A 15,381-nucleotide genomic window follows, 5' to 3' on the forward strand; every position below is an offset into this window, starting at 1 on the left:
ACTGAGATGATTCATTATTAGACCATTACATAATTTTATTATTTGCATTCTAGATCATAAAAATGACATTAGAAAGTTATTGATTGTTGCTTAGCAACATGGCATTTCATCAAATCATTTATGGTGCTGTCTTTTTTATTAAAAAAAGACTCGGGGATCTTGAATGGCCCTTGATTTCCTTATTAAAAACTATTGCACTACCAGAAACTGTACACATTTAATTCTGTTGATAAGTTATCCGTTTTTGTGTCCTCTCACCTTATATGGTTAAGTACACTTACACTATGAACAGAAGACTGCAACACCTACCCTTTCTCCTTCACTTCAGATCTATGATGCACACAAGGCTTAACACTTTGTTGTCTGTTCTGTCAGGTCTGTTAATATTTAGTGTTACATGGAGCTTCAGTAATAACAGTTGTCTGTAATGATAAACTTTATCACAGTCTCTAAGTAATATTAATAAAGGTTTAACTATAACATAATACACTGTAACCTGATAAAGTAAAGGTATAAACTCTATACATTATCCCAATAGAGAATATTTGAGAAATAGCATTGCAAGCTCAATTCCAGTCACATATATTATTTCTTCTATCCAAAAAATAGTTACCACATTTGGTTGTGTGGTGTCTAGCAAGCAATCAAATTCATATTTCAGAATCTCAAACTACCAGTTTAGTCTCACTACAACACTAGACTTTTATAAACATAACTGACAAAAAGGAAGAGAAAGAGAGACAGACTCTTATATAACCACTACTTATGATAGCGAACTAAATTGTTTTGTGTATTACCATGTAGCACCTTTAATGAAAACGGTTTGCCTTGAATTAGGGGAATCCCATCATCCCTTGTCTTGTGTGTGCAGAATAGCCCATTAGTCCTGAATCAAGTTATTATCCTTTATTAATTTCTCAGTCTAATGGCCTCTTAAAACAAGACATTGTGGTCAGTGCAAAATATGCTAATTATACAGTAATCTGTCAGAAGTCTTACAGTACATTTCCTGTAAATTGTATGTAGTAATATTTTTTTCATTAATAGCTGTTGGCAAATGCTCACTATGTAACATTTTTCGGGATTTTCATTTTACATTTCATTTTCATATTTCATTTTATGGGAAAAAGTTAAACTAGTGAATTTTAACCTTGTGTTGAGGCTTTCAGTATATGAGGTACAGCTTAACTTGATGGAAGCATGATTATTATTCATTTAATAAGCATGAAATCGCTTGTGGACAAATTTAAAGCATAAATAATTGGATTTTTCTTCATGAGTATCGCTAATTGTTTTAAAAGCAGACCAAAATGTCTGGTACAACATCGTACAATGTAGGCATGTACTGTATATGATACTATTTTTTTCTAAAAAAAGGCTGAGATTGCAGCTATTTAATTCTAATTACATGAAACAGAGGATCAGTGACTTCTGCAGAGAATTTATGTTCCACATTTAAGTTATCATCCCATAATATTACAGTTCATCTAAATGGCCTGAAACTCTAATTACAGTTGAGCTCTCTGGAGTGTTTACAATTCCTGCTTAAACTGACGCTGTGTTTTGCAATGTAAATTCAGTACATTTAAATTAAAATGCCCAGGAGGTCGGGAAAGGATCTGGCACATTAGAAAACAGACTTTATTGAATCCAGCTATCAATTATTTCATGCCAAGCCATCTTTCTTTAGCGCTGTGGCTTGAGGTTCTTTAACATCTTTTGCAACAGAAACTGCTAATCCAACATCCAATCCTCATGCTCATTCTAGTTTTACTGTCTAAGACAAAAAAAGATTCCTGCTGCCAGTGCAGGTATGCTAACGAAGGTCCAATGACAAAGTGTTAGTGAAAATGATGCCACTACAGTACAGTATGTGGTTGCTTAAAAAGCAGGGAATGCCTCAATTTAAAGCTGAGTTTTAAACCCATATCAGCAAGAAAACAGACATCTACGAAGACTTTATACTTCATACTCAAATCAAATTGTGATTTTTTCACCACAGCTCAGTCAGTCAAATGCTAGACGTAATAAAAAAAGCTTACTTGTAGGGAATGTGCTTGCTGCCATTGACAAGAGCGAGGATGACATTCCCCAGAGCAGAGAGTGACAGACAGAGTCCAGAGCTGCTGTCCCTGTTCTTGCTGAGTACTTTCACACAGCTGCCCAGATCGATGAGATGCAGCCGGCTTCGCCCCCCGGACACTAGCACAAGAGAGAGGGAGAGAAGGGTCTGACTCTTTGGGTCACGCTTAGTTAACTTGAAGGATAATGATACAGTACTTCTACATATTTGAACAAACATGGTTTTTTCTCCAATGCTAAGCCTCAGATGACTTAAATGCCTACTGATGGCTTCAACCTTAGCAGAACACAAAGAACTAGAAAACATACTTCCTGCCAAAACAACCTGCAATGACCCTCAAGCCTGATCTCTTAAGTATTTAAGTTGGATAATCAAGTCATGTCATTCAAAGAATTTTGAACCCACAGATGCACTGCTCAGTCCTCAGCATAACCACTCATAAAAATGGAGAAGAGGTTTTAGCCAGAACATCTTGCTCTTATCACTTCTGTAAAGCTTCACTGTTGTAATCGGAGTCAACTTCAATAGAAAACTCAGCTTTTATCGTAGCCCATTGCCAAATCTTTTTTTTTACCCATCTTTGCTTGTTAGCTTGAAGGTCATTTTGTCATTTCAATGTATTTTTTACTGACACAGAAATCACATGTCCCTCTATTCACTCCCAGAGCACTATGACACAGCTTGAGAGGAAAAACAATCCAGGTCTACTGTTGCCCTTGTGTTCCTCGGGCATCTAAATGTACAGAAAGTTTACTGCTTTTATGGATTGCAAGGGAATAAAAAGCGAAAGAAAGCCTAGATTTTCTGAAAGACATACACAATTCTGAAGTTCAGACCCTGACATATATCCATCTGATACAAAGTGTGTATGTAGAAAACCAGGAGTACAAGATATTCCAGTAGAATTTGTATCATCCAATTTTACATCTCACCACTGAGGACAGAATCATAAATTTCCTTGGACTCAAAAAGGTAAAATATATTTTATACTGTATGTGTGATGTGTTCAGAACTTTCATAATTTATTAAACTGAGGTCTGAGCTCACTTTTTCATTTTAGATGACTGCTTAGAATCCAAAGACAATAATGACACCTACACATTTTGCATCCATACGTCAACTTTAATGATATTATATCTTTGCAGATTCTTGACTAGTTTTTAGATAACCACCTCTTGGATTGCTTTATTACAGTAAGAAGCAAAACCAGTGTCCTAGTTGTTTGCTTCAATTTGTGAGCTCTTTGGACGTGAAAGTGTTTTTACATAAATTATATGTACTTCATTCCTGAAAAATTTTAATTATGACTCCAAATGGCAAAATGTAAACAGCAGGTTTTATTTTCAGTTTCTGTGAGGCCCCTATATCAAAGCCAGATGCCACAGTATTAAGCATGGGCTATTTTATGATAAGGGAAATGGTTCATGCTCTTTGTAGCCAGATTGTGTTACAGCTACAGTGCCAAGATGTGACAAGGCTACACTTCACAAGTTTTAAAAAAGGAAAAGCACTGTGTAAATGGAATTTATGCACCCCAATCCCATAAAGCATAGTGAAAGGACGAATATACAGTATGCACTATATGTGGTACATGCTAACCAGAATCAAACAGGCTAACACAAAGAAATAAGTGATCAAAAAGCCATTCTGGTCTACAGTCCCGTAGGTATTATACATTTATATTAATCAGCAGCTAATTCATTCAAAAATATGACTAATGTGTGTATTAAATATATAATCAGGTCAGTCAACTAATACCCATATGGGCTGGACTGAAAAATGACTGCTCTACGCTGATCAGAGCTGATTGCTCTGTTCACTTTAGCGAGTGCGGAGAATCCACTCCCATCTTGCAGAACACTTGCTGCCATGAAAGACTGGGAGCTTGCCGGACACAAGACGGCGCTGCCGGACTTACTGCCACCCTTGCCGCTCTTCTCCATGCGGTACTGGTAGATGTGCAGAGTGAACAGCATGTGGGAGTTGCGGTGCTCGTCCTCGTCACAGTCCGGCTTGCTGCTGTGTCGGGAGGCGATGGCCGCATCCAAGAAGAAGGCGGCTTTCTCGGCAGTGGGCGCCCGTAACTCGCTTTGGTTCTGCAGCTAGGTGGGAGAGTGGGAAGCATTCACAAGATCAGGGGTCGCATGTGTCACAGGGCTTGTGTGCATGTACTGTATTACGGTGACACGGAAATGTATAAATTTCTTATGCAGATTGTGATCCTAACTCTGGCCGCAAAGATTGGATAAAAAATAGATAACTTAGGTTCATCAGATATTTGCCTTCTCCAGGCAGATTGTTTTACAACCACCTACACGGGGAGGACTGGCATAAAGAATAGGTTCACAGGCTTAACCCTATTCACAACTGGCAACCCACTGAAGCTGAGCAGGTGTGAGCCTGGTCAGTACCTGGATGGGAGACCTCCTGGGGAAAAAAAAGGTTGCTGCTGGAAGAGGTGTTAGTGGGGCCAGTAGGGGCCTGCACTCTGTGCGGGTCCTAATGCCCCAGTAAAGTGACGGGGACACTATACTGTAAAAAGGTGCTGTCCTTCGGATGAGAGGTAAAACCGAGGTCCTGACTCTCTGTGGTCATTAAAAATCCCAGGGCGTTTCTCGAAAAGAGGAGGGGTGTTACCCTGGCATCCTGGCCAATTTTCTGATTGGCCTTTATCAATCATGGGCTCCTAATTATCCCCATCTATGAACTGGCTTTATCACTCTGTTCTCCTCCACACTGATAGCTGGTGTGTGGTGAGTGTTCTGGCCCACTATGGCTGCTGTCGCATCATCCAGGTGGGGCTGCACACTGGTGGTGGTGGAGGGGAGTCCCCATTACCTGTAAAATGCTTTGAGTGGAGTGTCCAAAAAAGCGCTATATAATAATAATAATAAAATATTTTGAAAAGACTGTATTTATTGCTTAAAAAGACATTTCTCTTTCCCCAACTGACAACCCAAGGCACTGAATCTGAAATTCTAAAGCGGGATAAATATTGAATATCGGAAAGCTTCTGCTATTAGTTTTAGAGAGGATTGTCCAAGACTAATCAAATCAACATTGTCATTGACGTTACAATTTGATAAAAGCAAATTCCTTTTTAAACATTTAAGTAAACCTACTGTATATGCTTTAAGTTGAATATCCTTAAAAATATATTTCAAGCCTTGAGTTTAAGCAGAACCAGAACCTAGTCCTGGTATTATTTAAAGATCTGCTTTGGCAAAAATTACAATAACAGAGTAAATTATTATTTTGAGAGCTCACATCATTGCCCCAATAACATTACACTAAGACTTAATGTGTGTGGAGCACGCTATCTACTCTTTTGACTTTGCCTGTTATTCCTGTATTTAAATGTTAGTACCCACGAGGGGCTAAACTGGGAATATTAACTTGTTTCCTTTATTTAATCTACATTTTCTACATTTTATGAATATTTTACAGCTCTTGCTTTATGGGAGAAAGCTCTTATGCTTCCTCTTTGCAGCCTTCCCCCTGTGGGATTTCCAAACAGCTTCAAAGGTGTACAGTACAAAGCAGTCTGATAACAACTGGAAACGAACATTCAGCACTAAATCATCAACTGTTTTACAACAAGCAGAAAGGGCACAGAGTGTCATTTTTTAGTCTGTGGCTCTTTTTCAAGTGTCCAGTTTAATCTAACTGTGTAGATTCTGAGATATACTGTAACATTATCCTATGGCGTGTTGAATCTGTGAATATCAAATGGTATCTTGATATCTGAGGCAGTTTTCTGACTGTTTCACCTGCATTCCACAGATGGGGTCCTCGCAGAGGTACACTCCAGGAGACTGGCCGTCTTGCAGACTGCCTGTGGCCACTTCTGACAGCAGGTCCTTCAGGTTCTCATCCTTTCCCCAGACCTCGACTGCAGAGACACGCACCGAGAAGCGGGCTCCCGTCTTCTCCTTCCTCTCGTTTATCAACTTGAAGAGCCAGGATATTGCGCAGGGGATTATTCCAAGGTTTTGCATGGAGTCATCTTTTCCAATCATGGTATATGACTTTCCTGTCAGGCAGAGAAATGGAAGCAGTTTAGAGCCACATTGCAGGTGGAAGCAGGGTGACGATATTCAATAAGGATGCATGGAGCACTGAATTTCTAGTTTATTTTTTATAAGACCCGCTAAAAGGAAGCATTTCTAAATCACCATCACCTCCTAAAAAGAAGGTAGTGTAAGGGGAAGGGGTAATAAAAATGAATAGTCATCTTACTGAAATTTTCTGTTGATTGACATCTCTGTTTCTCAATATGGTGTGCAGATGCATTAAATGTACATCTGCAGTCATATTTGGTAATTACAAGACTAATGAATTCCCACATAATAATGGGATAAAGGTGTTGAACCTCCGCTGACCAGGGCTGTAAGGACTTTCTGTATTTTGTTCTACTCCAACTCCTAATTAGGCCACTGAACAAATTATTTGCTTCATTGAATGAATTTAACAATTTTCCACACTGAGATTACTGAGAGGTCTGAGGTCTATGAAACCCTGAGGACGGTGACTCTTGAGGATCTGACCATGAGGGAATTTGAATAAGGATGTCACAGTATCCTATTAATGCCGTTTATTACTGAGATTGCATACATAATGAGAAATGTCTCTTTTATGCTTTAGATCTGGACTTAGATCTCACATCTTAGTAATAGTAATGTTTTATTTCATATTCCATGTTGAAAAAACATATGTTTTTATATCTGCAGACGGGCTGAGCACTATCTCTTCAATTTTGCCTAGTTCAATCCCGGATTATGTGCCATTGAATTTACTATTGAATTTTAACAGCATAATCACATTCAGTGCCTTGGATAGCTCTAAAATCTAGTCTAATCACAGAGTGACATTTGCTCATGAGTTTTCCATTTAAATCTTTAACAAGTGCCCTGGGATACTTCAATAGGAAGTGTGCTCTATAAAATTCAACTTTTATTGTATTGACAAACACTAAACCATAAAAGCATAAACATGTATAGTACATCACTGGGAATAATCAATTAAAGTCCTTAAACCTGTCATTTATACTAGTCACTCATTCAGTAATCTTCACCCCTTGTCCTACACCACCCTATCACCATCATTGATAAATACATACAAAGCCATTTTCTGTACTAATTCTCTCATAGCAAGGAGGCTAAAATACATTTGTGTCCATTTAATTAAAATCCTCTGTGTATTTTACATTGTTAACATATTCTAAACATAGTGTTAAAGTTATTAGATAAAATGTTATATAATGTGACATTTACAGCACTAGTTTTAAATCTCTCTTTTATGTTGCTTGTTTTTTTTAAATTAGTGTTTTCTTTGTACCAAAAAACATAAGATGAATCCATCCATGCAGGATAAGACATTTAAAGAAGTACAACAACAGCCCAACACAAATCATGGTATTTCAACAAAAACTGGGGTATTCAACACTTGCCCAAGCAAAATGGAAGGTCAAGAATAGAAAATAGAAGAAAAAATAGTCTAGGCCTTGTGAAAGGGACAAAGAAGAAAGCCTATATGCAAAATGTGAGTAAAAATAAGCATCTCTTCTTCACATCTTGTACAGTATATCTTATCAGCTACAGTAGATTCATTTAACTATTTTGCTTTTAATTTTCCTACCCTAAAACACAATGTCAAAGCGAAAGTGTAAATTCACAGCAGAACTAAAAAATAAATTTCCATGTTTTCGAAGTGGCAGAAAAGACTGGGAAGCTGAATGTTTGGTGTGTAAGCCTGGTACTTTTGTCTCCGTGGCACATAAAGGTGTACTTGACTTGCAAGCTCATGTTGACTCAAACAGAAAAAGGCAATTCGGGGAGAGAGTTCGTCAACCAAATTAACAGATTATTTTGCAAAATCTGGCATTAAAATGCTGTTGTTGCGACAGAGGGGACTTATGCATTTCACACAGTAAAACATTATCACAATTATTTTACCGATGAACATAACACATGGGATATTTTGAAAACCCTCTCCATCCATACCCCCTTCCCAGACAAGGCAATAAGAAAGTTCCTCAGGGTGTCCTCTTTTTTTTGATGTTCAAATATGGTAAAACCCTAGTGGTTGATGTATAATCCTCCTCATTCTCAACGGGTGTGTGTGATCTATCAGAGCTGGCGTCAGTACTCTTGGTGTCTATTCCTTTCAGCCATGACATAATACTTGATTTCTGTGAGGTATTCATTTTCGATCACTTGTGATGGCGGATGTGGTGCTACGCTGTGTCTCTGAAAGCTCAAGAGGATTATGAACACTCAAGTATTAGAGAGCGTTGTATTGACGTAGCTAAGTACGTAGGCTGCGATTTTGACACATAAACTAATTTTATTAAAATAGAAAATATGAAAACCTGTCTCAAGCTTTCTGAAACTGATTAAGTAAATCACAGATGAAAAATGTACACATTTTTTATCATAAAATTTTTAGTTCCTAATTTTTCAGTGCACACAACAAATTTTCATGGTCATCTGGCATACCACCTGGGGGCGCTCCGCATACCATCAGTGGTATGCGTACCACAGTTTGAGAACCACTGGTCTAGAAGGTAGGAAAAGTAGGAAGCAGGAAAGCCCCTCCTTCAAGATGTGGATAATGTGGGTAATTGGCCACGGGAGAGAAGGAAGGAAACAAAAGCACTAGCTCCATCACTGAAACCGATGATTTCTTGCTTCTTGCTGATCAGTAGGCACTGTAAGCTGTAAGAATTATAACAATGTCTTCTAAATATATTACATCTTCTGACACTTCTGACATATTTTTTTTAAGTGCAAATGTTTATGTTTCACATTATCCTGTAAAAAACACATAATAATGTTTTTACACTTTAGTGAGCAGGTAGGTTTATCTGACTGAGTAGCACTTTTCACTGGTATAGCAAAATACTGAGCTAAAGTCTTGGGAATTTATAAAACGCCATTGCAAATGGCACACGAAACACCAGGAATAAATAAGCAGTGCATCAGCAGAATAACTGTAATCTGGCATCTGCATTAAAATGATCTATGTTTAGAGGACGTTCAGGGGTAACACATTAACAGCTGAGTGATGGAATCGTCATCTTCTGTTAGCATGGGTTAATTCAGTGATGATGAATTCCATTTTGCCGTTGATAGAACTAGTAAAAGTTCAGGGCAGCAATGTGGAGCAAAAGTTAAGGTAATGGAATTATAATTGGAAGGTTGTAGGTTGAAATCCCTTTGTTTTGAGCAAAGCCCTTCACCTAAAATGTCCCGTACCCAGCTGTATAAATACCTAAATTATACAGTATTTAACTCTGGAAGTATGAAATAAAAGCTACCAAGTTAGCAGGTATTTATGATACTACTGAAAGCACAAAAACCTAGCTAACTGAGAATAATAAAGACAAAATGAATATTAGGGGATACACAATGTTTCAGAGAGACAGATTCAGAAAGTTATACTATTGAAATCAAGAGTCCCTGAATCTATGTGGGTCAGATTAATTTTAAAAAAAGTATTTTGAGTACAGTATGCTATAGACCAACAAATGTAGATGTTGAGTTTAATTAAATACCTTATAATGAAAAAAAGTGGTTTTTACAGAAGACTTCACTTTCCCATCATGGACTGAGAAAAGCCTGTAAGAATTTCAGCAGCAGAAACTGAATGGTAGTTATGGTTAATGACAGCTTTCTCACCCAGAGCATGTAGAAGAGGAAATGCTTGTATAGGTCTTGTCTTTTCAAACTAAAAACAGGATGAGACAGAGTTGAAAGACCCATTTGGGAGCTGTAATCATAATATGGTGTGTTTTGAAGTATATTTTGAAACTGGACAGGATGAATCCAAGGCAAACATTTACAACATCCAGAAGGTAGACTTTGACACAATGACACACAGTTAAAAATAAGTAAAACTGGATAGATATGAAATTCATGGAAAATGATAACAGTTTAAACAACTTTTACTGTTATTACTTTATCCCAAAAATGCATGTATCAAAAGCTAGAAAAACAGTATCCCAATGGTTCAACAAATCAATAAGGGAAAATAATCTTTAATAATAAAAGTGTTTTATTAAATGATTAAAAAAACAACAGGACCACTTAACGAAAAAGACTATGATAAATTGCCAAGTACATGTTAAAAGATATGTTAGAAAGGCCAAGAGAGAAATTTAAATAAATATTCCAGTGGTAAAACAGTAATACATATCACTTCAGTACTATAACAGCAAAGACTTCAGAAAATAATAATAATGAACATTTCTAGACAGTGAAATGGAAAGGGTTGATGCTTAAAGAGTGTTCCACTCAGGTATTCGCTAAGTAGGAAGTTACAAATATACCTCAGGCAGTGGAAAGACAAAGTTGTTTTGGATAGTTTTAGTACAGAAGAAGACGCAATGTTTCTGGTAGTAGAAGAACTCAAGATAAAAAAATCTCCAGGGCCTAATGGTATCTAACCAACTGTACTCAAGGAAACAAGAATTCTTATTCAGATGCAACTCTTCCAGTAGTTGGTTAGCAGGAGTTGGTAAGCAGGAGATATGAAAGAGAATAAGAACATGTAAAAATTATAGCTTATAAAAGCATCTGCCAAATAAACTAGAAGTAAATAACTAAAATTATGTACTGCATGCAATTGGTGTAGTAAGCTCTATGCTGATTGTTGAGAAGTTTAAGTCAGTAAGATGGGTGGTGGAGAGGTGATCAGGAAGAAAAAAAGAAGTCTTAAAGCTTTTGGTACCTTATTTCTCAGTGATACAGTGACAAAATCTTTTTTTTCCTTTCCTTTCAGACGTTCTCCTGTTTTTTCTTGCTAGTCAGATGAGCAGTACTGGTTTTATAATGCAAAAGCACACGATGCTAGGATTGTGTGCAGGCATGAGCTTCAAGAATAAAACTGTGGTCTTGCACTGTCCAGCTTTTTACTAGCATGAGTTCAACCAAATGTATAGCCTGACTGATAAAATTTCTGCAAAATAAAATCATAAGAGAAGACAATGAGGCTCTTTCATAGGGCCTGTAAAATCCTCTTTGCCTCTTTGTCCCTACTTAAAGTATTATTACATCCTTGGTGTGATCTTGTCACCCTAAGGTATGTCTCACTCAAAGAGAAATTCCTCTTCACCTGTAGTGCCATCGGTTACGGAAACCACCATTATTCTAAATAGAACCACTTAAAATAATGAATATACTTTAATGGAAGACTGTGTGCACAACAACAAAGCAATAATTCAATCAAAGATTCCAGATGATGTAATGTGGATGAACCACAAGATTAAATTACTTTTTATTTTGTTCAGACATCCATTTGGTGTTACTCTTTGTCCTTATAATTTATTGATTTTGTTGGTGTACAGAACTCAGCGTTTGCGGTTTAATGAATCAGACTTTAAGTTCTTACATTTCATTATTGCATTCTGACAAAGCATGTATTTTTTATTCAAAGATGGTAGATAAAATAAGCAGACTAAATGACTGTGTGTCTGTTCTTTTGCATCAACAAGATAACAATTATGAGGCAACAAAGTTAACAAAGACATGTTTTTACTAAAAAATACCTTTAGGTGAAACCCAAAAACTCTAACTGAACAAGTCTGCCCACACTCATTTTCTATTAACTACTGAAAAATTACAGTGTATCTAATATTCATGTACTGTAAAAAGAAACGGTGTTCTTTTCACTGTAGTGTGCTCCTGGCCTTTGTTTTTAGAAGTCAAAGATACAGTATCACAATATTCATCTATCCATTTTCTAACTGCTTTATTCAATACAGGGTCACAGAGGGGCCAGAGCCTAACCCAGCAAGCAACGGGCACAAGTCAGGATACGCCCCGGATAGTTCATCACATATCACAATATTCTCTACACCTAAAGACTCTACAGTTAAATTACTTTGTTTTAAGCAAAAAGGCTTCTTTCTGAAAAGTGGTCTTTCTGATCTTTCTGAAAGTGACCATATAAAACTCCAGCAAAATGTACTGACTGCAATAAAGATGAAAACCTTGTTAACTCAAAACACTTTTCCAGCATTAGTAACAAGGCAATCCATGTTTTACAATCCAAACTAAACATACAGTAAGTGCACCAGTGTCGATGAATTACCAAAAATGTCTAATTCATTTATCCAATGATCTTGACTCTGAAAAACCAATGAATGATTTGGAAGGGTGATTTTTCTTATACCCAAATACAAGACCAGATACACTGTAAAAAAGACTTGTGAATCACAGAAATACCCTTAAACCAATCTACAAAAAAGAGATACTTCTATCAGAAAATATCAGCAATTTGGGTCCTGACTTCAATTTAAAATGTTAAATAAAAAAGGGATAGTTCTAAAGGGTGATTTAAAAAATCCAGACACTCTCCAGAATGCTTTGAGGGAATTGCTTTGAAGTGACACTAATCCTTTGGAATTTATGACACGACTTCCAGCTTTCTTATTAATATGGCCAAAGGTGATCTGTGCCTTGACAGTCTGACCCAAAAGTATAAACAAGCAGCAGAGGTCTGGGGACGCTTAGTACTGAAGACTTGCTCATTAACGGGAATGGAAGAGTGCTTGTACTAACCCAGCTTGGCATGGCCAAAGCAGAACACACAGCCGTCCGCCCCATTCACCACTGACTGGATAACTTCCGCCACAGTGCCGGCACATACTTCAGCCTGTCAGGAAGCACAGGAGAGGGTTATTGTGATACATAACCACAGAAAACAGAGACCTCAGAGGAAGGAGGAAATTGACACAGAAAACATTTTGATATTGACAAGATGCTGGCAGCTCTGAAAAAAAATGACTGCAGCAATATACTTCTAACTCCTCAGCAACTGCAGCTTTGGAGAAAGTTAGACCCAAATTTATTTCTACCTCACATTTCATTCCTCACATTTAGAAGACTTTTCTTCACTGTTTAGGTCAACATGGCTTAATTTAATTCTAAATACATATCAATAAACTAAAAGAATACTTAAAGGCAATATTTCAATCCTAAGATTTTATCAAAAAGAAATTGTAATTTTGATAAACGTATATTTGCTTCTCATTATTTATCTCTTGCCATTTTAATAGAATGCATCTACTGTGAAACTCTGGGAGGAAGATGTGTCCTTATCGATGTTTTCTGAAAACATTAAATTACAGTATTTTATTAACTTTTTTTAACATAATTTGTATTCATATGTTAAGACACATTTTTAAAGAAAAGTTAACTAAATCTACCAAAACAATGTTTTAAACAGTGTTTGCAAACTTGGTGTGATACAATTGAGCAGTGAAGTTAATTATTAGTCTGATTTAAGACATTTCATAAAATAGTAACAAAAACAAAAAAAAAATCACAGAATCAATCTTCTGACAGCACTCAAGTAAGAATTTTGCTGTTCAAGAACTTTTGTATTGCCCTATACTGTCAATTAGAAATCAGAGGTTCAACTACCTGCGAGGCATCATGCGGGAAGGCAGCATCAAAGGCAAACATCTTTGGTGGCACCTGACTGCCTCGTTTCTGGGTGGATTTCTGAGGGCCGTTGGAAGCTGGGTCAAACAGAGTGATCTGCTTCTTGCGAGGGTCAACCTTCAAGAAGGAGCTGGACTCCGATGTATCTCCCGGAGAGAGGGGGCAGACACGCAGCATGACTTTCACCTGAAGGACAGATTGCGGGTTGTTAATGTTCCCCACTGAGTCACCTTTGAAACATCTATCGATAGCAACTGGGTTTCACTTGAAATGCACATTAGCCATTGACATGCTAATTAGAGACAGACAAGACATGTTTGACAACCCACAGACTCCTAAAGCATATCATGGTGAATGGGCAGTCTTTTTTCATAAAGATAAACTTTTTGAAAACCTTTTAAAAATACTGTACCAGCAATGCTGCAGACCTAGAACTAAACATCAGAATATGGCGGCAGAGTTTTTCATGTCTCCACCAATGTTTAAATTTGCAACTTCAACAAGGTTTTCTTCATTTGTTCAAAAATGTGCTAACAGAATTTAGAAGTAATCTGCTTTACCAAAGTTTCTCCTTTCAAGTTATTGACTTTTTTCTTTTAACAAAGCAAGGATTTAACATAAAGGAAATTAAACATGGAGAGCACACATCATTTGCCGCTAGAATCTTGTATTAAATCCTGCCATGGGATTAAGACAGGTCTGTCAAAAAATGCTGGGATTATAATAAATATGCCTGCTTTTCAAAAATCAGTAGTTAAAGGAGCCTAGCACAGTGACACGAACAAGCAGATTTACTTCTCACATAATTTACAGCATGATTGCAGTTGTTTGGATGAGCTGAATAAAACCCAAATGATTTAGTGCACTTTGTAATAGAGTATTTTTCAAGATGTTCTGCACTAGAACCAAGCCTGCACCACCTTTCCTGGATTGCAAAATTTCCCAAGGCAGGAATATGCTGAAAGCCAATATATACGAAGAAATTAAATGAACATGTATAGTATGCTTTTCACTAGCAAAGTTAGATAGATTGAAGAAGATTTCGCACTGAAATAAAAATCTTTGAAAGCCATTCTGCAGGTTCTAGAACAGTGGCTAGATGTCCTCAAAGACTGCCCAGCAGTTTCACCCAGAAACAAAGGAAGAGTTTTCATCTGGAGTTTAGATGACCTGTAAGCCTGCTTCTGTTTTTCTCAGAAAATACTTAACTGCATTGATTAAGTTTTAAAATTTTAAAAACTACACTGATTTATGCAACTCCAAAAAAATATTTGGAAATGGTGATTTCCAATCAACACAAACTTGCTTGTCTTAACTCCTGTAAATCAAGGGCTTCGAAACCATCAATTCAATAAAATTCCATATAAATAAGTAAAATAAGCTATTTGCTTAAATAGAGGTATAAAAGAAAACCAAGAATTTACAGTAGAAAACCAACACTTATATCATAAAAAAAGAATTCAGTCCTGATGCATACCCTTTTAGGAGTACCATTAACACATGAACCCCATTGCTATTCAGTGCAGAGCTCCGTATGGACGACTAAGAAGTATAGCATCATGCACTTACTAAGGAGAAAGAAGAGCAATGTGGAAACAATTGCTCTGTCATATTCAGCTCTGTCATATTCAGGCAAGGCTGGGACATGTTTCCTCCCAGAAATGGCCTATTGGGAGGGCAACATGGATTTCTGGGCTATTAATTACTCAAGTTTTTGTCACAGTTTTGGCAGCCTTTGGAATTAAACAGCATACGTCTAATTAGATGAGATAAATCAAATGCCAAATTTTAAGGGAGGAAATTGGCTTTTCATGCCTCACTTCCTGTGCGCCATTATTCTTTTATTCTTGG

The 15,381-nt window shown here is 37.0% G+C and overlaps 1 protein-coding gene across 1 annotated transcript in view; it reads right to left on the minus strand.

Annotated features, from left to right (window-relative positions):
* Window positions 1-15,381, minus strand: part of kif26ba (kinesin family member 26Ba) — a 188,764-nt gene that overhangs the window by 17,694 nt on the left and 155,689 nt on the right. Inside the window, exons 6-10 of the mRNA XM_088935367.1 lie at window positions 13,510-13,716; window positions 12,646-12,739; window positions 5,854-6,116; window positions 4,002-4,185; window positions 2,043-2,202 (exon numbers count right to left, since the gene is read on the minus strand). Of these exons, the coding sequence (XP_088791493.1) occupies window positions 2,043-2,202; window positions 4,002-4,185; window positions 5,854-6,116; window positions 12,646-12,739; window positions 13,510-13,716 (908 nt within the window). The remainder of the gene's footprint in view (window positions 1-2,042; window positions 2,203-4,001; window positions 4,186-5,853; window positions 6,117-12,645; window positions 12,740-13,509; window positions 13,717-15,381) is intronic.

Source organism: Atractosteus spatula, chromosome 2 (assembly GCF_055471065.1).
Source record: "Atractosteus spatula isolate fAtrSpa1 chromosome 2, fAtrSpa1.hap1, whole genome shotgun sequence".
In the NCBI taxonomy this organism is placed as follows: domain Eukaryota; kingdom Metazoa; phylum Chordata; class Actinopteri; order Semionotiformes; family Lepisosteidae; genus Atractosteus; species Atractosteus spatula.